Source organism: Microcaecilia unicolor, chromosome 7 (genome assembly GCF_901765095.1).
Source record: "Microcaecilia unicolor chromosome 7, aMicUni1.1, whole genome shotgun sequence".
Lineage (NCBI taxonomy): Eukaryota > Metazoa > Chordata > Amphibia > Gymnophiona > Siphonopidae > Microcaecilia > Microcaecilia unicolor.
Window position 1 is genome coordinate 11,306,910 of NC_044037.1, and position 26,744 is coordinate 11,333,653.

At 45.9% G+C, this 26,744-nt stretch overlaps 1 protein-coding gene across 1 annotated transcript in view; it reads right to left on the reverse strand.

Moving 5' to 3' along the window:
- The window catches only part of ZC3H12B (zinc finger CCCH-type containing 12B), a 135,638-nt gene extending 109,261 nt beyond the window's left edge, over window positions 1–26,377 (reverse strand). The window contains exon 1 of the mRNA XM_030210305.1: window positions 26,204–26,377. Coding sequence (XP_030066165.1) covers window positions 26,204–26,356 — 153 coding nt within the window. The 5' untranslated portion in view covers window positions 26,357–26,377. The remainder of the gene's footprint in view (window positions 1–26,203) is intronic.
- Between the last annotated feature and the right edge of the window lie 367 nt (window positions 26,378–26,744).

A 26,744-nucleotide genomic window follows, 5' to 3' on the forward strand; every position in this document is an offset into this window, starting at 1 on the left:
TTTTTAAAACTAAGTGGAAAAGACTATGGAGATTAGTTGATAAAATTTGCTTTTTATTATTTTTATTTTGCCTATCACTAACCTAATTCCTCCTTTAAACCCCAATCTTTAAGTTCCCAAACCACAAAGCAAAATAGTGTTCACTTACCAGAGAAATGTCCTCTTCTCTCAGAACTTCTCAGAAAGAAAGTTCAATGAGACCTTTCCTCTTTATATAGTTTTGAATCTAAGGGGCCTTTTTTAAACAGGCTCTTTAAAGCCGACTCAGCAACCTATTTAAGTATTCTACTTTCCCACACCTTAATTAACACTTAATTGAGGGCGCTGGATGTGCTACCTCTCCAGCAGCCAAGGTACAGAAAATAACTGCCAGAGAAATGTCCTCTTCTCTCGGAACGTCTCATAGTTATAAAACAGGTTACAAATATGCCAAATTATACTAAAATAGAGTTTTTGTTTTAAGAAATTTACAAAATAACTGATAAATCCTGAGCATACGCGTTTCTAAAGGTAAAGAGTTCCACAAGGAAGTAACCAAATAATGAAGGGAAGAGTTAAACAACATCTTAATCTTATTAAAACGGATTGCTGGGGAAAGTTAATAACATATGATCACAAGTTGTCATATTAGTAGTCAAAGTACCATGCAGGAGATGCATGAGATCATATAGATACAGTGGTGCATCACCTAACCTTAAATAATTTTAAACACAATGGTAAGTAGTTTAAACCTGGCCCTGGCTTCAACCGGCAGCCAGTGCAAGCTAATAAGCAAAGGAATAGCTGATGTAAATCTACCGACTGAGGTGCAGATGAACAAAAGCCCCGCGCTATTCCAAACAGAGTTCTAAATAGTGCTGGAACAGCGCAGGCTTTACAGCCCCTATGATCAGAGATTATTTATTTATTTGTTACATTTGTATCCCACATTTTCCCATCAATTTGCAGGCTCAATGTGGCTTACATAGTACCGTGAAGGCGTTCGCCAACTCCGGTAGACAACGAATACAAAGTGATGTTGTGGTAGGGTAAGGTTCATGTGTTACAGACACATTAGGGAATCGTAGAGAGGAAGAGTTATGTTATGTCCATTACAAGCTTTGGTTTCGTTGTGTTGCAGGGCTCAGGCATTTAGGTTGGGTCGGTAGGGTATGCCTTTTGAACAGGTTGGTTTTTAGTGATTTCCGGAAGTTTAGGTGGTCGTACATTGTTTTCACGGCTTTTGGTAGTGCGTTCCACAGTTGTGTGCTTACGTAGGAAAAGCTGGATGCATAAGTTGATTTGTATTTGAGTCCTTTGCAGCTTGGGTAGTGAAGATTTAGGTATGTTTGTGTTGATCCGGTTGTATTTCTGGTTGGTAGGTCTATGAGGTCTGTCATTTATCCCGGGGCTTCGCCGTAGATAATTTTATGAACCAGGGTGCAGATTTTGAAAGCAATATGTTCTTTGATTGGGAGCCAGTGCAGTTTTTCTCGGAGGGGTTTAGCGCTTTCTAATCGCATTTTTCCAAATATAAGCCTGGCTGCCGTGTTTTGAGCGGTCTGAAGTTTCTTTATGATTTCTTCTTTGTATCCCGCATAAATTCCATTGCAGTAGTCTGCATGGCTTTGTACCATTGATTGTATCAAGTTGCGAAATGTTTCCCTCGGGAAGAATGGTTTCAGCATGCTATTATCTCTGATCATAGGGTAAAAGTGCAGGAGGATTACAATCCTCCTGCACCTGTTTGACAGGTCCGGGCTGTCAAAACCCGGACCTGTCTGACACAGGGGCTGGAGTTCCATGGGACCCCCAGGCCCCCTACAACTGAAAAGCTCTGGTGGCCTAGCGCTCCCCAAGTCCCCACATCACCATCCCAAGTCAGCAACACAGGGGCTGGAGGTCCGGCAGACCTCCAGTCCCCACCGACCCAAGATCACAGAATGGTGAGTCTCCAGCTTCCCTAACCCCCGCCCTCACATCCAGTAAAAGAAAAACCCTGGTGGCCCAGTGGGCCACAATCTCAACCCCCCCCCCCCCCCACTTGGTGGTCTAGTGGTCCCATTTCCCCCCACCCACACCTTAGTGGTGGAGGAGGGAGTAGCACTCTTCAGTGCCGCCTTGAAAATGGCGGCGCCCAGCCCTGCCCAGTGCATCCTGGGGTTCACTGGGCTGGGCGTCATTAACATATAAGATAGTGAAACCCCACCCAGTGCATCCCAGGATGCAATGCGCAAGGCTGGGTGCCGTCATTTTCAAGGCGGCACTGAAGAGAGGAGGGAGTGTGCTAATCCCTCCTCCACTGATAAGGTACAAAGGGGAATGGGGCTGCTAGACCACCAGGTGGGGGGGGGGGGGGTTGCAATTGCGGCCCACTGGCCACCAGGGCTATTTTTTAATTGGGTGCAAGGGGGCGGTTAGAAGGGCTGGAGAGCCACCGCCAGCCCCCCCTCCCCCAATGAGCTTGTGTTGGGGGGATTGGAGTTCCACTGGACGTCCAGCCCCCGTGTCACTGGCTTGGGGGGGGGGGGGGTCAGGGCTACTGCAGAGGGGAGGGATGATGGAGTCCTGCTAGCATGCAAATGCATGCTGGACAGGACTCCCCATTCCTCCCCGATGCTCCGGAAACCTAACACCAGCTCAGAGCTGGCGTAGGGTTTGCCACAGGCGTTGGGGAGGAATAAGTTTAGAATGCATTTGCATGCTATTTTCAGTCAAAGCCCACAAACACGTTGTTTCATGCGCTTGGGGGCTCTGATCATGGGGTGCTAGAACGGCACTACTGGCCTTTAGCAACTGTGTTTGCTTCAGATCATCAGCTCCTGAGAAAATTAGCCATAGAGCTGTATTTTGGATAAGTTGCTGTCGCTTTCCAAGCGTCTTTGCGCAACCATTATGTTATTATAATAATCTAATCCAGATAGGGTTAGAGCCTGAACTAATAATTTAAACTTATCACAGTCAAAATAATTTTGAATTGTTCTCACTTTTTTTAGCGTATGGAACAATTTCTTAGTTAAAAGATTTTACATGTTGAGAAAATGTTAACATACTATCTTACACTCCTAAAACCCCTTCAATCCCTATTTTTGGAGGATAACCCATTAAAAGAAATATTTGCCACCCCCTAATTCTAACCTTCCACCAACCACTTAACCTGAAACAAACATAAGAAGTAAACTCCAAACAGCAGAAAATGGCAGGAAACCTTGCAAGATACCGGTGGTGGGAGGCGGGGCAGACTTATACAGTCTGTGCCAGAGCTGGTGGCGGGAGGCGGGGCTGGTGGTTGGGAGGCGGGGATAGTGCTGGGCAGACTTATACGGTCTGTGCCAGAGCCGGTGGTGGGAGGCGGGACTGGTGGTTGGGAGGCGGGGATAGTGCTGGGCAGACTTGTACGGTCTGTGCCCTGAAAAGGACAGTACAAAATCAAGGTAAGGTATACACAAAAAGTAGCACATATGAGTTTGTCTTGTTGGGCAGACTGGATGGACCGTGCAGGTCTTTTTCTGCCGTCATCTACTATGTTACTATGTATAATGCACACACATAGGAAAGACATTCAAAATAAGAGGCTCATATTCATGTTTCTCTGAGAATTTATATATATGATCCAATGCAAGACATTTGAAGATGGACACTATATTGAGAAGCAAGCCAAGAACTGAGCAAATATATCAATCTTCATAGACAAACTATTATAGAAAAATAAACAAAAAAAACAAAAAGAAAAATGACAGCTCAGTAGGTGGCCATTTCTCATAGGAAGATCACTCCCATGACCTTACGATCAAAGTGCTCAAAGGAAATTTCTGAAGCACACGGGGAATGGAAAACTTTTGAAATTAGAATGATCAAACACTTTAGACTCAATAGAGAAAATGGGTGAGAAAACCAATTATCAGAAAAAGGGCCTTTGATCTGTCTCATCACCTCTATCCCCTCATCCCCTTTCACCAAGCTGTATTAACATTGAAGTCAACCTAAAACTGGCCTAATAACGAGAGAATAACTCTCAAAAGCTTGTCAAAGATACATTAAGAGCAGCATTTTAGAAAGCACCTTCAAGCTGCAATTGAAATGTCCAGGTCGCGACATCTGAAGTTACACTAGTATTTTATTGAAAAACCAAAACTGCAGTGTTCATTTTCTGGGGAGAACCATGCGCAGAGATGCCCTTCCCTCTGAATCCACCCCTCCCCCCACCACCACCACACATTTCCTTTTAAAGTGCTTCTCTGTACAACGATGCCGGATGACAAAACGGTCTGGACTCTTATAAATTCCCTCTATAACGCTAGTATTTTAAAAGGATTTCCTGATATAGAGCCTGTTCTAAAACAGAACAGCCTCCCAGTGGAGGCTGTGGAGTCAAGGACTGTCCCAGAATTTTAAAAGGTATGGGATAAGCATGTGGGATCGCTTAGGAAAAGGAAGAGAGTTAGGGGTTTCGGAGGATGGGCAGACTGGATGGGTCATATGGCCTTTATCTGCAGTCATGTTTCTATTGTTTCACGCTGTACATAACGCATGAACATCCATGTTAGAAAAATAACCATATAAAATAACAACAGGTCAAAATGGGCACATAAATGATTGTTATGCAAGAGCAGCAAAGCTTTATGTGCCTGAACAGAATCATCTAATATAATAAAACGCACCGTGAACGTTCTAATGAGGACAACGTTCTGAAGCTATCTGACGTCACTCCCTGGCTGTAGGGTTCGTGGCGTTCGTGGTGTGAAGCCACCCAGCCGTCTCTGCCCCGCCCTCGCGTCTAAACAAACAAATCCGGAAGCGAAGCGTCAGGGAAGGAGGCGGCGCTCCCGACGTCTAGCCTTCCCTTCGCTGTGTTCCGCCTTCAAAAAAAGGCGGAACACAGCGAAGAGAAAGCTAGACGTCGGGAGCGCCGCCTCCTTCCCTGACGCTTCGCTGCCGGAAACGCCACGGAGGTAAAGTTAAAAAGAATAAAAAAAAACAAAAAGGGATGCATGGATGCGGGGGGGGGGGGGGGGGGGGGGGGGGAGAAGAGGGCGGGCCAGGCTGGGACATGGGAGAGAGAGGAGCATGGATGCGAGGGGGGGCCATGGAAGGGAGAGAGGGGACTTGCTGGAAAAGGATGAATGGAGGCAGCAGGGGACAGAGGAGCATGGATTGGGAGGGCAGGGCTCAGGGAAAGAGGGAAATTGCTGAAAAGGGATGAATGGAGGGGGCAAGGGACAGAGGAGCATGGATGGGCATGGATTGGGAGGGCAGGACTCAGGGAGAGAGGGAAATTGCTGGATAGGGATGAATGGAGGGGCCAGGTGACAGAGGAGCATGGATGGGCATGGATTGGAAGGGCAGGACTCAGGGAGAGGGGAATTGCTGGATAGGGATGAATGGAGGGGACAGATGGGCATGGATGGATATGGATTACAGGGCAGGGCTCAGGGAGAGAGGGGAATTGCAGGATAGGGATGAATGGAGGGGCCAGGTGACAGAGGAGCATGGATGGGCATGGATTGGAAGGGCAGGACTCATGGAGAGGGGAATTGCTGGATAGGGATGAATGGAGGGGACAGATGGGCATGGATGGATATGGATTACAGGGCAGGCCTCAGGCAGAGAGGGAAAATGCAGGATAGGGATGAATGGAGGGGCCAGGTGACAGAGGAGCATGGATGGGCATGGATTGGAAGGGCAGGACTCAGGGAGAGACTCACTCTCTCTCTCACACACTCACACTTTCACTCTGACTCTCAAACAGTCACTCTCACATACACTCTCCCAAACATACACACTCCGAGGAAAACCTTGCTAGCGCCCGTTTCATTTGTGTCAGAAACGGGCCTTTTTTACTAGTTTATATATAAAAGCCGTTTTACAAACCAAAGTTTATTTTTCCTGAAACTGTCACAAAGCCCACTATCCCCTGCTAGTGGGGGATGGGGGGGGGGGGGGGTTGGGGAAATATGATACATTGGGGTATTAAGGGGAGTAACCTTCCCTAATGTCTGTAGTGAAGCGCTGCTCAGTAGGAACACTTTTCTGAAACCAATACATTCTAGGCAGCAGGTGTAAATCCCAACATGAATCCATTATTTTTTATTACATTTGTACCCCGCGCTTTCCCACTCATGGCAGGCTCAATGCGGCTTACATGGGGCAATGGAGGGTTAAGTGACTTGCCCAGAGTCACAAGGAGCTGCCTGTGCCTGAAGTGGGAATCCAACTCAGTTCCTCAGTTCCCCAGGACCAAAGTCCACCACCCTAACCACTAGGCCACTCCTCCACTGTTGCTACTATTGGAGATTCTACATGGAATGTTGCTATTCCACTAGCAACATTCCATGTAGAAGTCGGCCCTTGCAGATCACCAATGTGGCCGTGCAGGCTTCTGCTTCTGTGAGTCTGACGTCCTGCACGTATGTGCAGGACGTCAGACTCACAGAAACAGAAGCCTGCGCAGCCTTCTACATGGAATGTTGCTAGTGGAATAGCAACATTCCATGTAGAATCTCCAATAGTATCTATTTTATTTTTGTTACATTTGTACCCTGCGCTTTCCCACTCATGGCAGGCTCAATGCGGCTTACATGGGGCAATGGAGGGTTAAGCGACTTGCCCAGAGTCACAAGGAACTGCCTGTGCCTGAAGTGGGAATCGAACTGAGTTCCTCAGTTCCTCAGGACCCAAGTCCACCACCCTAACCACTAGGCCACTCCTCCACTCCATTAGGACACAGATGTTCATTACCCGTCTAAAATGTTCATTTTTTAGGACCACCCAGACCACAACTCCTTACCTTTTACACATTCCTCAGCTTTAGATGTATATATTCCAGCTTTTTTAATTCGGAACTTAGACGTTTATTTTATTTATTTGGACTTATTTACCGCCTTTTTGAAGGAATTCACTCAAGGCGGTGTACAGTAAGAACAGATCAAATATGAGCAACAGACAATTACAGCAGTAAAAATATTCAAATAACAATACAAAGTATGGCATAGTATACTAATGTCAACACAATACATAACAGAACATTTTAATTGACAGTGAAGGGTATAAGCAAAGATGGAACATATAGATAGGTAAGAGAATAAGAAGAGTTAGAAAGGAAGGTGACTAAATCAAAGAAAGTTGCACATGAGGTCAAAGAGATGGTTAAATATTATCTCAGCTAGGGTAGGAGTGGGTTAACATGTTTGAACTATAAGTGAGATTAAATACTACTACTAAGTTGGAGTGGAGGAGTAGCCTAATGGTTAGTGCAGCGGGCTATGGCCCCCACTGCAGCTCCTTGTGACCATGGGCAAGTCACTTAACCCTCCATTGCCCCAGGTACTAGAACTTAGATTGTGAGCCCTCCTGGGACAGAGGAAGTACTTTCGCATATTATAATGTGTTCAGCGATGCGTACGTCTAGTAGCGTTACAGAAATGATTAGAGTAGTAGTAGTAGCAGAAATTCTAACAGGAATAGGTCTCTGGTAATACCAGCCTTAGACCCCGATGATCAAAACAAATTTCCCCACGCTGAGAACAGCACTGAAAGATTAGTGCCAGAACAGCTTGGGAAATTAAAGCCCTGATGATCGAAACTAACAGCATGTAAATGTATGTGCACTATTAGTTTTGATCATCCTGAGGGAGAGTCATGCCTGGGCACGTGCCCAAGCCACAATCTTCCCACCGGAGTTGTGTGACAGGTCTGAGCTGTCAAAATAAAAGCCTGGACCTATCAAACATAGAGATTGGAGGTCTCCCATCCCAACCAGGAACAAGAAGCCTCCATCCACAAGCCCTTCTTCAACTCCCCCCCTGACAGAGGCCCCCCCCCCACCAACAGAGAGAGCTAGAGGGCTGGAGTACTGCTGGACCTATAGCTCCCCCCCCCCCTCTTGGTGCCCCCTGAACCTCACCCCACATACCTCGAAGAAGAGGAGGAAGGAGTAGCACTCCCTCCTCCTTCCAGTGCTGCCTCCAAAATGGCAGTGCCCTGCCTAATGCATCCTGGGACGCGCTAGGCGGGGCTTCCCTACCATATAAGGGGGTGAGGTTCTTAGGGTGATAGACCACCAGGGGAGACTGGAGGGCTAGACGGCAAACAGACCTCCAGCCTTCTAGTCTTCTCTGTCTGGGGGGGAGGGGTTGAGAGCCCTCTCTCAGGGAGGCTGGGGGGGCTAGAGGTCGACCGGATCTCTAGACCTCCTTGTTGGGTGGCTCTTGGGGGAGTGCTTCTTGACCCGGAGTGGGATGGGGAGGCCTGTTAGCATGCAGATAAATGATGGACAGGGCTCCCCATTCCTCCCCAATGCTCTGTAAACCTTAACGTCAGCTGCGAGCTGGCGTAGGGTTTGCCATGGAAGCAGCTCCCTCGATTGATGCGCTGCCAACTGAGCATTGGAGAGGAATATGTAATGCCCTGTTTAACATGCATTTGGATGCTACTTGTAGTCAGAGCCAGTGAGCTCATTGTTTCATGCGCTCGCCGGCTCTGATCATGGGCTGAGAGCAAACACGGCCGCTAGTATGGCGCTATTAGCTTCTAGCGCCCGTGTTTGCTTCTGATCATCCGGGCCTTAGTGAGTGATGTGTTGGAAACAAATGTGTTCCCTCTTATCCTTAGATCCAAGCTCACTACACCCTAAATAATAGAAAGAACTAACTCCACAACCAAGTATTATAAAAATAGAGTGCATTTATTTATAATAGCAGAAAAAAATAATGTGCAAACACGGCAAGAATAAAGACACATGAGGCATATTTTCAAAGCACTTAGCCTTCCAAAGTTCCATAGGTTTCTATGGAACTTTGGAAGGCTAAGTGCTTTGAAAATATGCCTCATGAAGTTTTATCATAGAAACAGCTCAGAGTAAACATGCATAAAACCCTAACTAGACTCCTAAGTAAAAGACCCACACTGAGCTCACAACACTTATACAAAAATACGTGGCACATGTACAACCTCATGAAAACTTCTAACCGGTGACAGTGTGTTCGTCAGATGTTCAATCAGAGTCACCCCAGTCTGCTCCTTGGATGGAATGTCAACACAGCAGCCTTTTGCCTCACATAAAAGCCCCTTTTTATGCAAAAACAAAACAAATCACAGGCTGCAGCTATGCTAATGACATACATTCTGGCCTTGGGGATGATGCACACAACACTATTATCCCCATTATTATGACTTCAGGGGCCCCAGCATTGTCTCCCTGGTTCCACACTGATGGGGTGACCTTGACAAGAAGCCGGAGTTTCATAAACAATGTGCAATTTGATAGTCACAGCATCTCTCTAGCTGCATGGGAGACTCCAAGGGTCCTTGGCTTTTCTGGTCACGATGTTGATGCTGATAACACCCTTGTTATTCTAGCACATTGGGACCCTTGTCAGCAGTTTTCATCTGTGTGAAAGGTCACAGCTTCTGCAAACAGGCTTTAGCAACAAAAGTCAGAATAATTCTGAGTCTGCATCTTACAGTCACGTAGCTAATGCCATGTATTATAATCTCATATCTTTGCTACATAGGAACATATATAGTGCTTGTTTTGCTCCTACATCCCCAACCAAAATTGAAAATACTTCCTCTGAGATGGAAATATCGGGATGTGAGTGTAAGCATCCTTTAAGTCCAGAGAGCATAGCTAATCATTCTCCTGAATCATGAGGAGAAGGGTGCCCAGGGAAACCATCCTGAACTTTTCTTTGACCAGGAATTTGTTCAGGGCCCTTAGGTCTAGGATGGGATGATTCCCTCCCCCGCCCCCCCCCCCCCAGTCTTTTTTCATACAAGGAAGTACCTGAAATGGAATCCCTTTCCTTCTTCCCCTGGTGGAATGGATTTGACTGCATGAGCCTTTAGAAGGGCAGAGAGTTCCTCTGCCAGTACCTGCTTGTGTGGAGAACTGAAGTGATCTGCTTTCTGCGGCCAATCTGGTGGTCTCTGTTGCCAATGCAGGGCATAACTGAGATGGCCTATTTGAAGAACCCACCAGTCAGAGGTTACAAGTGGGCCACCTTTCTTGAAAAATCTTCAGCCTCCCCTCGACCGGTAAGCCGTCCGGGACAGTCCATACTGTGGCTTTGCTCTGCTGGAGCCAGTCAAAAGCTTGCCCCCTGCTTTGACTGGGGAGCTGTCTGGGCTTTGGTCGCACGCTATTGACGAGAATGAGTATGCTGGGCTGAGGCTAGCGAGAAGAAGGGGCATAACCTACGCCTCTGTGAGTAGCAGGGCCCCTTCTTTGACTTGCTTAAAAACCACCTGGATGAGGAGGTAATTGCAGAAGGTGTCTGGCGGGAAAGAGTATCAATGGTATCAGTGTTTCTTCATGACGTCAGCGACCTTCTCCACCTTCTCTCCAAGAAGATTATCCCCCCAGCACATAGCATCCGGCAATCTCTGCTGGACCACCGGGTCCAAGTCAGTGACATGCTGCCAGGAGAGTCTGCAACATCACTATACTTTGAGTAGATACCTTGGATGCCACATCAAAAGTGTGGTAGGTGCCCCTGGCACCAATGCTTCTCAGTTATTGGGGGATCTCTTGGTGTCCTGGAGCTCCCGGCACCATGCGTCAAGGGTGATGCCGATGCTTCTTGTGATTTTGGGCATCAATGCTCCTCGGTGTCAACAAGGACGATATTGAATCCTCATGTTGCCTCAGGGCCGGGTCCAATTCTGACCGGTCCCGGGGGTCCTGCACAGTGGCCGGCGTCAAGGCAGGTGGAGACCCACCTGATGCAGATCACTCCCCGTGTTTAATAGCCTCGCAGCCATGCTGACCAACACAACCGATGCAACCCCTGACACCAATGACCATATCAATGTTGAGGCTTTGGACCTGGCTCCAAAACATTTCTCTTGTTGAGCCTCTCTGGCTAACTGGGTTCTTTTCTTCATACAAAGACAAAGAACACAGTTAGAAAGGGTATGTTCAGGATTCCAAACACTGAAGACAACAAGCATGGGTATATTTGCCAGAGATGGTCCTATTGCACCAGCTACAGTGCTTAAAGCTACTCGGAATATTCAACGACATGGAAGGAAAAACAGAGACTCGATGGTACTGAAAAAAAAAAGGGGGGGGGGGCAAAGCACCAGAAAAAAAATGTGGGAAAACTCAACCGGAGATCAGGCCTAAGTGTGGCCTACTGAGTGCAGTAAAAATAAAAGAAACTTAGAATAAGGGCAAAAAGAACCTAAACCATAAGGGAAGGGGGGGGGGGGGGGGAGAAACTCCAAAGAAAACAGGGCAAAATAAAAGAAAAATAAAGATAGGAATGCACAAAAAATATTCGCTCTTGACAAAACCGAACCAAGCTAAGAAGAGCAGTCAGAGATGACGTCTTCGCCTCACCGCAGAAAAGAAGAGAACTGATGGTCCCACGCTCTCACAGCAGGTGGGAAGGAACTTGTGCATGCACGGTAGGAGCATGGGGCATACTCTTAAAGCTATAGTACGCTTTTTCAAGCTCCAGACTGGGCAACCTACATGTGAGAATTATTGGCCTGCTTGTCCTCGGAGAATTTATGCTAGCTCAATGGCTGACCCAAATGATCACGCTTAACTGTAGACAGATCCATAAATGGATTCTATAACCCGCGTGATTAGCTGCCTGGCAAGCCCCTCCCAGGCCCATGCCTCCCTTGGAATTACATATCCTAGAAATTGAGCGTCAATTTATAGAATACTAATGGAAGTTACAAATGCCAACTAGAACCAATTAACACTAATTATGACCAATAATTGTCAATTAGCACTTAGCTCATGCAACTGACCTTATTTGCATGCTTTCTTGACTTAGATTGTACTCTGAGAAGTAAAAAGTTAGCTTATTCATCAGTAACTAGCACTAGTGAGGATTTCATGCCTATTTCTACTCTCATGTAATGCTTTGATGAAGGCGAAGGGAAAAAAAAGTGGGGGGTAAGAGGTGAGGACCTCAGGTGATCGTGTCACCAAATGTTGGTTTAATGTGGTGATGCAGCCATGAAATTTTATTTATTTATTTGGATTTTGCTCACACCTTTGTTCAGTAGTAGCTCAAGGTGAGTTACATTCAGGTACACTGGGTAATGAAATGAAAGGCAATGTGCTCTGCTGCAATAATTTAATGATACCCTACCAATAATATTTATGCACGGAATAGTATTTTAGATAGACACATGCAACTCCGGGTGACGATACCATTTTTGTAAGCAAACTATTGATTCTGCTGCTAAAACACCAATGTGCATATTTCCTGGTAACTGGGGTGTTCTCTTGTATTTTGCACGCTTGCAAATTATTTGCATACTATTAGGTTGTAACACCGATTTTGAAAAAGTTTTACATGTACCTCAGGAAACCACATGCTAAGCTCTAAAGCATGGCTTACTCCATTATCTTCAGAATGGGAAAACAGGCCTTCAAGAGCTGCGGCACATCTCAAAGGGGGATCCTTCTAACCTCTTCCTTCAAACCCACTGCTGGTTCTTAACTTTATGGGCTGGTCCTAGACCCAGATAATTTGTCAAGGTCTGTTTTAACCAATTAACAGCTTCTATAGCCCAAATGTAAAGGTGCTTGTTGTGGCACTACTTTGGAAATATATGTATTTAACTGGAAAAAGGACCCGTATTGTTAAAACACAGATAAACACGGATTTCTGTTATACCCTCAATAGCTTAAAAACAACTCCCTAAATTTACAACTTATAAACCTCTAAAAACAGAGCTCCTATAAATAATCTATAACTAAAGAAAATGAAGACTCTAAATAACACTGCCACAGTTTCAGGGGTTTCTCTGCCATCTCTAACACACCTTAAACACAAAGCAGTCTGTGGGCTTACCCTGTGTCAGCTGTTTGCTTGACCCTCCTCCCATGTGAATATTCAAGGACTTCTAGGCATAGACTAAAGACTCTCCCCTCTCATGAGAAGCAGCTAAGACCAAAAGGAATCGTGATGGGGTCTCGGTTTCAAATGAGCCACTGCCAAGGCTGTCACCACAAGGAGATGTGCTGCAACAGGAGTATGAGTCACTGCGGTCCCCTTCACCCTCTCAGCAGCTTTACCCTTTTGGTGCTATTTGAGACTTTGCAGCAGATTCAAGGCAGAATTCAACTTTATAGGCTAGGTGCGAGGGGGAGGGCACTAAAAGGAAAAGGTCAACCACCCTTTTCTTTCAAGCCAAAGCAAACAGATCAATCACCAGTTTCACATCATGAAAGACTATAGCTAATGTCTAAACTATGATTACTATGAACAGCTTCCTGTTGATTACCAAATTACAAATAAATAGCACCATCAACCGAAAGCAGCTCCGTTACTTAACCTCTCTTTGGGAAGAAGAGTTTTAAAGTCCTAACACGTGGACTAACACGGCTACCACACCTCTCTACTTAAAGTCCCCACGCAGACTGCTCCCCTCTGCTCACAAAACTTATGTTGTGTTTTGACTGCAGTGGTTCCCTTTCTGTACCTTATTCATCCTGACTAGCCCAAGACTAACAGACATGAATAAAGAAGACTGTTACAATTCTCCACCCCCCACCCCCTCCACACACTAATTTCATCTAAAGAGGAAAAGAAATAATTTAAGCCCCAATTTAGAAAAGGGGAGGGGAAGAGAAGGGGTTTTGGATTTAGTTCATGACTTTTTTCAGTTGTAGCTCAATACAGTAAGTATTTACCTGTCCCTGGAGGACTTCCAATTTCAATATGTACCTGAAGCAATGGAGGGTTAAGTGACACGCCCAAGATTACAAAGGGCCACAGAGGGATTTGAACTGGGTTACTCTAAAAACTTTGGCTACTCCTCCATGCCAAAAGTTCTTCCTAGAGGGAACGAATTAGAAGAAATATTAAAACAGATCTACTTTACAGCTAAAGTTCCATCAAAGATCCCATATAATTAAACTCAGTTTCTATTTGTTGTATCCCCTTAAAAGGAGTTGGTTCTTCATTCCTTAAGTCCCTGGTTTACTAGGGGAAGGCACATGTGCAAAGCACAGATGCTCCATGCTGGTCAGAGACAACCCTGAGAGCAGTTACATAGGAACCGGAGGAAGGCAGGAGAGACAGTAATAACGGCCTGGAGTCCATCTAATGCTATCACTTTCTTGAAACAGCTAATGAAGCCAGAAGCAGCAACCACCTCAAAGCATGTCAAGTCGTCTCTTCTGTGACACCACCTGAGCCCCAAACTCTGCTACTGCTAACACCCTCCCTTAGTCTAACAGAGACCCACAGCTTCTTCAAGTTCACTCAAGCCCATCTCCTTCTGATGTTCATATCAGGACCAAGAAATAGACACTAGACCAGCAGTCCACCAGTGGTGTGGCAGAAACCCTTGTTTCCCAGCTTTTAAAGTAACTACAGTAAAAGTGATTTTTGTTATATTACATTTCTGTGCTGATTTTATTGAATAAACAAGGAAGGGCAATTGGGGAGAGGGGTGAAGACAGTGTGGTCAAAGTTAGCTTCCCAGGGAAGTGTACAGATTAGGGAGAAAAAAGAGTTGGGGACCTGTATGAGCTAAGGGACAGAGGGCGAGACAGTGTGATGGGGTCCAACTTGGAGAAGGAGGGAGAGTGAGTGTGACGGGGTCTGGCTTACAAAGGCTAGACAAGAAAATGATGAGAAGAGAAAAGAGTGGCCACACGTGAATGTGTATATTCTGTAGAACCCACAGCTGAAGTCAGATCATTCTTTGTCCACTGGTAGCCTGGTACTAGAGAATGACACGGGGACAAAGTCTGTCTCCATCCCTGCCCCGTCCACGCAGGCCCTGTCTCCTTCCCCACCCCGTACCCACAGGTTCTGTCTCCATCCCTGCCCCGTCCCCGCCCCGTGGGCTCTGCCTCATCTGCAGAAGCCTTAAACACTTATGATTTTATATTTAAATCTTTTTATTAAAGCATAAAAAGGAACAATATGCTGTGCAACTGTTGTGTATAAATTCCAAATCGAGAACAATAACAACAGTGAGCAGCTATAATAACCCTCCTTCCCATCCCAACAATAGGTGATTTCTACTACACCAAGGAATCCTAATTCACACTGTTAAAATATCCAGGGGTATAAAATACAACTCATTCTATATGCCAATGAGGCAATACAATCAGCTCAATTAGCTCAATTTATAAGAAACAATTTATAAATGGCCCCCAGAGTGGGGAGAATCTACCTCAGATGATCTGGGACAGCTGAAAGTTAGCTCCCTCCACTGCAAGAGATGCTTTTAAATTAGAACCGGGGAAGGGGGGGGGGGGGGGGGGGGGGAGACAACAGTCACTCAGGAGCGCATGGTTGGGAGTAAGGTATCCTGGAAGGATACTATTCTAACAGGACATTTTAGGGAATCCCAATAGAGAGGTTTCAACAAAGGCAAAAGAAAGTCAGGGGTGTTTGACGATAGAACAGACAAAAGGTTGCAAATTATCCCTGTCAACTTCTAAGCAGCTTGTAGATGCAAGGAAAAAACACACTTTGAAGTGTCTGTATACACATGATAGAAGCCTAAAAAATAAGATAGGAGAGTTTCAGTATATAGCGAATAGAATGTTGGGTATTATTAGGAAAGGTATGGAAAACAGGTGTGAGGATGTTATAATGCCGTTGTATTGCTCCATGGTGCGACCGCACCTTGAGTATTGTGTTCAATTCTGGTCGCCGTATCTCAAGAAAGATATAGTAGAATTGGAAAAGGTGCAGCGAAGGGCGACTAAAATGATAGCGGGGATGGGACAACTTCCCTATGAAGAAAGACTAAGGAGGCTAGGGCTTTTCAGCTTGGAGAAGAGACGGCTGAGGGGAGACATGATAGAGGTATATAAAATAATGAGTGGAGTGGAACAGGTGGATGTGAAGCATCTGTTCACGCTTTCCAGAAATACTAGGACTAGGGGGCATGCGATGAAACTACAGTGTAGTAAATTTAAAACAAATCGGAGAAAAGTTTTCTTCACCCAACGTATAATTAAACTCTGGCATTCGTTGCCGGAGAAAGTGGTGAAGGCGGTTAGCTTAGCAGAGTTTAAAAAGGGGTTGGACGGTTTCCTAAAGGACAAGTCCATAAACCGCTACTAAATGGACTTGGGAAAAATCCACAATTCCAGGAATAACATGTATAGAATGTTTGTACGTTTGGGAAGCTTGCCAGGTGCCCTTGGCCTAGATTGGCTGCTGTCGTGGACAAGATGCTGGGCTCGATGGACCCTTGGTCATTTCCCAGTATGGCATTACTTATGTACTTACCACTAAATGAAGAGGCATCTCAGAGACCTGGTGAAAGGAGAATAATCAATGGGACACTGTGTTATCAGGGTATTAAATTATATCTCAATGATAGAGTGGATCAAATCGGAGGAGGGGGTTGCGCTGTATATTAAAGAAGGAATCTAGTCAAACAAAATAAAAATTCTGCATGAAACAGACAGCAATGTGAAATCCTTACGGATAGAAATTCCATGTATGAACGGAAGGAATATACACATAGGTCTATGCTACCTTCCACCAGGCCAGAATGATCAGGCAGATGAAGATATGTTAATAGACATTAGAAAAAGCTAGCAAATTTGGCAACAGTATAAAAATAGGCGATTTCAATTACCCCAATATTGACTATTTAAATGCCATATCAAGGAGAGCTAGAGAGGTAAAATTCCTAGACATAATAAATGACTGCTTCTTGGAGCAACTGGTCCAGGAACTGACAAGAGGGGGAATTATCTTAGATATAGTCCTTAGTGGAATGCAGGACTTAGTACAAGAGGTAACAGTGTTCATTTCGCCAGGAAACAATGATCATAACATGATCAAATTTGACTTAATAACTGGAGTGCTGTCACCAAGAAATCTACTGTAGCAGCATTTAATTTTTGAAAGAGTAACAAAGATAAAATGAGGAAAATGGTTAAAAAATGCTAGAAGGCTCAGATGCAAAGGTTAGGACTTTAAATCAGGCATTGGCATTGTTTAAAAATACCATTTTGGAAGCCCAGACCAAACGTATTTCATGTATTAATAAAGATGGAAAGAAAAGCAAATGCTAGCCAGCATAGTTAAAGGGAGAAGTGAAAGAGCCAAAAGAACATCTTTCAGAATATGGAAAAAAAGATCCCAATGAAGAAAACAAGAAGCAACATAAGCACTGGCAAGTTAGATGCAAAGCATTGATAAAGAAGGCCAGAACAGAATACGAAGAGAAACTTGCCTCAGAGGCAAAAACTCAGTAATAACTTTTTCAGATGAAGCAGAATGCCTGTGAGGGAATCCGTTGGACCATTAGATCATCAAGGGACTCAGCGAGGACAGGGTAATAGCAGAGAAGATGAATGAATTATATGACTTGGTCTTTACTGAGAAAGATGTAAGAGATCTACCTGTACCAGAGATGGTTTGAGGATGACAACGTAGAGGAACTGAAAGAAATCTCGGTGAACCTGGAAAATGTACTGAGTCAAAACGACAAATTAAAGAGCAGTAAATAACCTGGACATAGTAACATAGTAGATGACGGCAGAAAAAGACCTGCATGGTCCATCCAGTCTGCCCAAGACAAACTCATATGTGTATACCTTACCTTGAATTTGTACCTGTCCTTTTCAGGGCACAGACCATATAAGTCCGCCCAGCAGTATTTCCCGCCTCCCATCACCGGCTCTGGTACAGACCGTATAAGTCTGCCCTCCCCTATCCTCGCCTCCCAACCACCACCCCCTCTTCCCCCCAACTGCTCCGCCACCCAATTTCAGCTAAGCTTCTGAGGATCCATTCCTTCTGCACAGGATTCCTCTATGCATATCCCACGCATGTTTGAACTCCGTTACCGTTTTCATCTCCACCACCTCCCACGGGAGGGCATTCCAAGCGTCCACCACCCTCTCCGTGAAAAAATACTTCCTGATATCTTTCCTGAGTCTGCCCCCCTTCAATCTCATTTCATGTCCTCTCGTTCTACCGCCTTCCCATCTGGACCAGTTTGCATGCATCCAAGGGTATGGAAAGAACTCAAATATGAAACTGCAGATCTGCTGTTAGTGACCTGTAACCTGTTGTCAAAATCATCTATAGTACATGAAGATTGGAGGGTGGCCAATGTACGACCTACATTTAAAAAGGGATCCGGGGTGCTCCAGCAAATTACAGTCCGGTAAGCCTGACATCAGTGCCAGGGAAAATACTGGAAACTATTATAAAGAATAAAATCAGTAAACACATAAGTTTAATGGGCCAGAGTCAATATGGGTTCGGCCAAAGGAAGTCTTGCCTCACCAATTTGCTTTATTTCTTTGAAGGTGTGAATAAACATGAGCCAGTTGATGTAATGTATCTAGATTTTCTGAAAGCGTTTGACAAAGTCCTTCATGAGAGACTACTGAGAAAATTAAAGAGTCATCTTATAGGAGGCAATGTTCTGATGTGGCTTAGAAATTGGCTGATGGATACAAAACAGAAGGTAGAGTTAAATGGCCAGCTGTCTCAGTGGATGAGGGTGAACAGTGGAGTGCCCCAGGGATCTGTACTGGGACTGGTGCTATTTAATATATTTATTCATGATCTGGAAATGGGAACAAATAATGAGGTGATTAAATTTGCAGACGACACAAAAGCTGTTTAAACGCATGCAGATTGTGAAAATTTATAGGAAGACCTTAGGAAGTTGAAAGACTGGGCGTCCACATGGCAATGAGATTTAATGTGGATAAAGTGATGCATACTGGGAAGAATAATCCAAATCAGTTATTTGATGCTAGGTTCTACCCTAGGAATCAGCACCCAAGAAAAAAATATAGGTGTCATCGTGGACAATATGATGAAATCTTCTGCTCAGTGCGTAGCAGCAGCCAAAAAAACAAACAAAATGATAGGCATAATTAAGAAAGGAATAGAAAATAAGACAATGAATATTATCTTCTCTCTCAAATTAATTGTGTAATTTAATATTAACTGGTAAAGGGGGAAGTTATCAATATAGACTACTATTAAGATGGGTTATATATTACCACAAGTCATGCTACTTAGACAAGGGGTCTCATTCATAAAATGGGACCTGTGCTAGCAAAGAACAACTTGTGGTAAAATAACCCATGTTTACAGTACAGAACATTGATAACTTTCTTCTTTAACGATAATTTTTGTTTTACAAATAATATTGAAAACAAAATTCCATACAGGCCAATCTTATTTAAATAATAAATATATGTACATGAAACATGAAAACAATAAGAAATATTAATACTGTAAATTAAATTTTTCAAGGACCTTTGTTCTGACACAGTACAGCAGTTCTTAAGAGCTAAGTATAAACTTGCTCTGCATCCACAAAAGTCCAACCCACCCACCCAGTATTTCTCCTTGAAAATCACCAAACAAAAAATATTTTGATTCTCGTATCATCTGAGCAATCACAATATAAATCTTTCCACTCCCATAGACGCATAGTAACATGGAGGGGCATAATCGAACGGCGCCGGCCAAATCGATGGTCAGCCGTCTTTGGGGCCGGCACTGTAAGCGGGCGGAGCCAAGCGTATTTTCAAAATACGTTTGGCACCGGCCAAATCGCTCGCCGGGTTTAGAGAAGGATCACCGGGTTTATATGAGATGGCCGACTTCGTTTTTCAGCCATAATGGAAACCAGGCCCGGCCATCTCAAACCCGGCAAAATGCAAGGCATTTGGCCGTGGGAGGAGCCAGCATTTGTAGTGCACTGGCCCCCCTCAAATGCCAGGACACCAACCGGGCACCCTAGGGGGCACTTAAAAACATTTAAAAAAAAACAAAAATAGCTTCCAGGTGCATAGCACCCTTACCTTGGGTGCTGAGCCCCCCAAATCCCCCCCAAAACCCACTCGCCACAACTCTACACAATTACCATAGCCCTAAGGGGTGAAGGGGGGCACCTACATGTGGGTACAGTGGGTTTTGGGGGGTTTGGAGGGCTCTACACTAATCACCACAAGTGACACAGGTAGGGGGGGATGGGCCTGGGTCCACCTGCCTGAAGTGCACTGCACCCACTAAAAACTGATCCAGGGACCTGCATACTGCTGTCAAGGAGCTGGGTATGACATTTCAGGCTGGCATACAGGCTGTCAAAAAAAGTTGGGATTTTTTTTCGGGTGGGAGGGGGTTGGTGACCACTGGGGGAGTAAGGGGAGGTGATCCCCGCTTCCCTTCGGTGATCATCTGGTCAGTTAAGGCACTTTTTCCAACCTTGGTCCTAAAAATAAATGGACCAAGTCCGGCCGGCAAAATGCTTGTTCGAGCCGGCCTCTTTTTAACCATTATAAGGCGAAGCCAGCTACTTCGTACCCACGCCCCCGCCACCCTACCAACACGTCCCCTTGAAGGTTGGCCAGCGCTGCGACAAACAGCAGTTGAAGCCGGCCAAAATCGGCTTTCGATAATACAGATTTGGCCAGGATCAGTGATTTGTCTCAGATCGCCGGCGATCCCTTTCGAAAATAAGCCTGATAGTCTATGACAGCAGATAAAGACCTATACAGTCCTTCCAGTCTGCCCAACAAAACCTGAAAAAAAAATCCCAACTCAACATACATGTAGCATACTTGTCATACAACAGCAGCACTGATTACTATGATTCAAACAGCAAGAACCCTACCTATAAATAGCCAGCATTACAGGTATTACACTGTGCCCTAGAACACCAATACACTTACTGCTAGTCAAACAGAACAAGTGGGACTGCTACAGATCTGTACACAACTACATAAACAGAATACTGCACCTTGGTCACAGCCAAAACATAGCTACATAGAAGCCAGTTCTGTGGATCCAGTGGGTGCTGAGCACCCCCCAAAACTGAGGAAGCTCCTTCATTGTGTCCAGGGAGGGGCTATTTATATTGTGTGTGGCATCCCCAATCATTTTGAAATGCTGGAACATCTGCACAGATAGACTATCACCAAATACAGAATAAAAATAGAAATATGAAAACAAAAATTGAACCAGTAACCCCAAGAAGTCAGACTTGGCATGTACCACAACAGTGGAGAAAGAAAAACAAATTCATTTACTCTCGTTTTTAAGACAATACAAAGACATCCACAATATACATTTCCCCAAACTAACATATTCCAGTTCATCATCTCAGAATGAAAACAGTTGTTCTACCTTTGTTGTCTGGGCATTTTATTTTTCTAATCATGTTGATCCCAGTGAGTTTCTCTCTTCCACTTTCCTGCCTGTCTTCTTCTATTCCCTCACAACTGTCTCTATCATATAGACTCTTTCCCTCCTTTCTTTTCTTTGTCCACTCAAATTTCACCCTCTTTCTCACCCTCCAGTTCTCCACCTTCTTCTTTTTACTTTTCACTTACTTATCAACTTTCCATCTCCATTTCTCAGTCCCTACTCTCCCATCCTAATCTCCTTGACAACCCCCTATGGCTTCTCCTACATAGTCCCATCATGGACGGTATCTCCCCTTCCCCCATTTTAGTAGCTCAGCATCTCTTCTCTCTTTATCCTTCTCTCCATTGCCCAATATCTCGTCTCCCTATCTCCACCCCACCCTTATAGACTAATATCTTTCCTCTATCTCTACTCCCCACTCTTGTAACCAAATACCTTCCCTCTTTCTCCCTCCACATTTGTAGCCTAGCATTTCCCTTTCCCTTCCTTCCCAACAGTGCTGCTTCTTTCCTTTCACACCCATAATCAGTATCCTCCTCGCTATCCCTTTCTCCTTCCCCCCACTCAGATTCTCCCCATTCCATCCTTCTCTTTCCCACCTATTCAGCAACTCCTAACTATTTCTCATTTCATATCTACAATCCCATTGTCTCTTCCCTTCCCTCCCATTTCCCCCCTTCCTCCCTGTCCAGCATTTCTCCTCTCCCTCCCCTCACTGGTCCAGCATATCTCCTTCCCCCTCTCCCCCCACTGGACCAGCATTTCTCCTTCCATCTCTCCCCCCTCCACCGGTCCAGCATTTCTCTTTCCCTCTCTCTCCCCCACTAGTTCAGTACTCTTCTCCTTCACTGCCAACTCCAGACCCCGTTCCTTTTACCTTGCAACATCATATGCCTGGAATAGGCTTCCTGAGCCAGTACGTCAAGCTCCATTTCTGGCCAACTTGAAATTAAGGCTAACAGCCTAACTTTTCAAGGCTGCTTTTAAAGTCCCTATTCACTTGTTCAGTACTCATATCTGTCCTATCATTCCCACCTTAAGTAATTCCCTTATCCATTAATTGTCCTGTTTGTATGTCCTGATTAGATTCCAAGCTCTGTGGACCAGGGACTGTCTCTTCATGTTCAAGTGTACAGCGGTGCGTACATCTAGTAGCGCTAGAAATGATAAGTAGTAGTAGCATTTCTCTTTCCCTCTCTCTCTCCCCCCCCCCCCCCCGGTCCAGCATTTCTCTTTCCCTCTCTCTCCCCCACTGGTCCAGCATTTCTCTTTCTCCCCCCCCCCCCCCCCCACTGGTCCAGCATTTCTCTTTCTCCCCCCCCCCCCCCACTGGTCCAGCATTTCTCTTTCCCTCCCCCCCCACTGGTCCAGCATTTCTCTTTCCCTCCCCCCCCCCACTGGTCCAGCACTTCTCTTTCACTCCCCCCCCCCCACTGGTCCAGCATTTCTCTTTCCCTCCCCCTCCCACTGGTCCAGCATTTCTCTTTCCCTCCCTCCCCCCCCCCCACTGGTCCAGCATTTCTCTCCCCCCCCCCCCACTGGTCCAGCATTTCTCTCCCCCCCCCCCACTGGTCCAGCATTTCTCTCCCCCCCCCCCCCCCCACTGGTCCAGCATTTCTCTCCCCCCCCCCCCCCCCACTGGTCCAGCATTTCTCTCCCCCCCCCCCCCCCCCCCACTGGTCCAGCATTTCTCTTTCCCTCCCCCTCCACTGGTCCAGCATTGGGTTCTTTATTGGTCAATTAATTCACAGTGCAGGAAAGTGCCAGTGTGCATTAGAGCACGTGATATGACACTGATAGACTTCTCCTATTTTATATATATAATTCTTTTATTTTTATTTTCCTTGGCAATACATTTAGGTATTGTGGTGGTTTTATACACTTTTTTCAAAAAGGTTTTATGGTGGAACTGTATATTGATCATTGGACCACTCCAATGAATTCAAAATGATGCTGCAAGACAGGTACACGGCTGCAAGTGGCATGAAATCACATCACACTCTTCCTGCAAAAACTGCACTGGCTATCGGTGCTCTTCAGGCCCAATTTTAAAAACTCTCTCTCAGATTTTTAAGGCCTTTGGATAAAATGAGCCACAGTTCCTGAAGATGTTAGCCCTCCACACATTTTTGAGGCCTCCTTAAGGAAATCACATATAACATGACATCCACCAGCAAGCCTTCTCAAGACTAGCTTCTTTGGTCTGGAACTCCTTTCTGAGAGGAACTACGCCTAACTCAAAGCTACTTCTACTTTAGGAAGTAGGTGGAAGCCTGGCTCTTCTCCCAAGCTTTGTAACCAAGCTGTGATATCTGACTATCCGCTCACTTCACATCTGGACCAGCCTGCCTCACAACCAGTAACCAAGACCACTTTATTCAGCTGTACATGAAACTTTACCTCAATCTAGCCACCAATTATCTCATTGCCTTGGTCCTCGTCTTACCCATCTTGTCTGCACGTCCCAAGTACACTTGTCCCTTCTGCTGTGTACTATGTTTTATTGTGCCGACATCACATCTGTCTTACATAAATGTTCTTCCATTCTTCCAATTACGGTACCTTTTGTATTCTGCTGGCAGATATCATATTTCTATTACATGACTGTTCTACTGTACTGCTTCAACACTGTAACATGCTCTTACTGCTAGGATTTAATTTGCCTACCTCTAGTTTACCTTACTTATATATAGTCTATTGTCATGCTGCTAACACAATTGTAAGTTTTATGTTTCAACATTTTTATTGATGACATATCAAAAAGGAAAAACACTTTTCATACAGAAACTCGAATATACACATATATCCAGGTAAGTCACTTGCTACCATCTGTCATCAAACTTTTTACTTTTTATCCCCCCCCCCCCCCCCCCATGTTGTAATTCAACAATTTTATTTAAGACATTCCCAAAGGTACAGATGCCACAGTCTAATGGTGCTCAATGCCAACTCCTAATCAGGATATGCTCGCTACGACGAGCACAGTACCTCAGGACGTCCTCCTCTGTTTTACCATTATATCCCCATCCCATCCTTTTTCTCTTATATGGAGGAGTGGCCTAGTGGTTAGGGTGGCAGACTTAGGTCCTGAGGAACTGAGTTCAATTCCCGGCACAGGCAGCTCCTTGTCACTCTGGGCAAGTCACTTAACCCTCCATTGCCCCGTGTAAGCCGCATTGAGCCTGCCATGAGTGGGAAAGCGCAGGGTACAAATGTAACAAAAATAAAATAGATACTATTGGAGATTCTACATGGAATGTTGCTACTATTGGAGATTCTACATGGAATGTTGCTATTCCACTAGCAACATTCCATGTAGAAGGCTGCGCAGGCTTCTGTTTCTGTGAGTCTGTGTGACAGACTCACACAAGCAGAAGCCTGCGCGGCCACATTGCTGATCTGCAGTGGAATAGCAACATTCCATGTAGAATCTCAAATAGTAGCAACAGTGGAGGAGTGGCCTAGTGGTTAGGGTGGTGGACTTTGGTCCTGGGGAACTGAGGAACTGACTTCGATTCCCACTTCAGGCACAGGCAGCTCCTTGTGACTCTGGGCAAGTCACTTAACCCTCCATTGCCCCATGTAAGCCGCATTGAGCCTGCCATGAGTGGGAAAGCGCAGGGTACAAATGTAACAAAAATAAAATAGATACTATTGGAGATTCTACATGGAATGTTGCTACTATTGGAGATTCTACATGGAATGTTGCTATTCCACTAGCAACATTCCATGTACAAGGCTGCGCAGGCTTCTGTTTCTGTGAGTCTGACGTCCTGCGCGGCCACATTGGTGATCTGCAAGGGCCGACTTCTACATGGAATGTTGCTAGTGGAATAGCAACATTCCATGTAGAATCTCAAATAGTAGCAACAGTGGAGGAGTGGCCTAGTGGTTAGGGTGGTGGACTCTGGTCCTGAGGAACTGAGTCTGATTCCCACTTCAGGCACAGGTAGCTCCTTGTGACTCTGGGCAAGTCACTTAACCCTCTATTGCCCCATGTAAGCCGCATTGAGCCTGCCACGAGTGGGAAAGCGCAGGGTACAAATGTAACAAAAATAAAATAGATACTATTGGAGATTCTACATGGAATGTTGCTACTATGGGAGATTCTACATGGAATGTTGCTATTCCACTAGCAACATTCCATGTAGAAGGCTGCGCAGGCTTCTGTTTCTGTGAGTCTGACGTCCTGCGCGGCCACATTGGTGATCTGCAAGGGCCGACTTCTACATGGAATGTTGCTAGTGGAATAGCAACATTCCATGTAGAATCTCAAATAGTAGCAACAGTGGAGGAGTGGCCTAGTGGTTAGGGTGGTGGACTCTGGTCCTGAGGAACTGAGTCTGATTCCCACTTCAGGCACAGGTAGCTCCTTGTGACTCTGGGCAAGTCACTTAACCCTCTATTGCCCCATGTAAGCCGCATTGAGCCTGCCACGAGTGGGAAAGCGCAGGGTACAAATGTAACAAAAATAAAATAGATACTATTGGAGATTCTACATGGAATGTTGCTACTATGGGAGATTCTACATGGAATGTTGCTATTCCACTAGCAACATTCCATGTAGAAGGCTGCGCAGGCTTCTGTTTCTGTGAGTCTGACGTCCTGCACGTACTCACAGAAGCAGAAGCCTGCGCGGCCACATTGGTGATCTGCAAGGGCCGACTTCTACATGGAATGTTGCTAGTCCACTAGCACTTAACCCTCCATTGCCCCATGTAAGCCGCATTGAGCCTGCCATGAGTGGGAAAGCGCAGGTGGTACAAATGTAACAAAAATAAAATATGTCAGTCTTCAACACAATTGTAAGTTTTACGTCTGGCTCCAGTCCAGCGTTTTGGTGAATTTTTTTATTTACTGGGATGTATTAACCGCCTTTATGAAGGGATTCACCATACATTTATTTATTGCATTTGTATCCCACATTTTCCCACCTCTTTGTGGCTTACAATAATCACGAATGGTGGAAATGCATCAGGAAATACACCTTTCGTGTTATCATTGCAGTATAACAAGCAGATTTTGTCACCTAACCCCCCCCCCCCCCCCCTTCGATTTCAGTTCCCATCTGCAGTTCTGCTGACGCCGCTCACCTTGGCCTTGCCGCGGTCCCTCTCGTCGCCCTGTTCGATGGAGACCCGCAGGCCGGGGCCGCGCAGGCACAGGCGCACCCGGAAGAGGCGCTGGATGTGCGGCAGGGAGCGCTGCAGCCCGGGGCCTGCACTCAGCGGCAGCTCCAGCACCATTTATCCGCGCGAGGCCAGCCCAACGCCGGCCCAGGGCCGCTCCCTCCCCGCCGCCGCCTCCCCTGGCTCGGGCCGCGGCCGCCGCATCCTGCGCTCCTCCAGCTCTACTGCTGCTGCCCACACACTGCTGCCCGTCTCCTAGCAACGGCTGCTGCTGCTGTGGAGCCCGCGCGCGCCCCCGCCGGGAAGAGAGGCCGCACTGCACCGGCCGCCGCACAGCCTGCCAAACAGCGCCACCTACAGTCGCTCGGCTGCTCAGCACCCTCCTGCCCCAGGTATCCTCCAAAGTCAAAGTGCCTTTTACATGACGCCCAGGCACACAGGGCTTTTTTTGAGGGGGTACTTGGGCAGAGCCGTAGCAAGGGGAGCTGACACCCGGGGGGGGGGC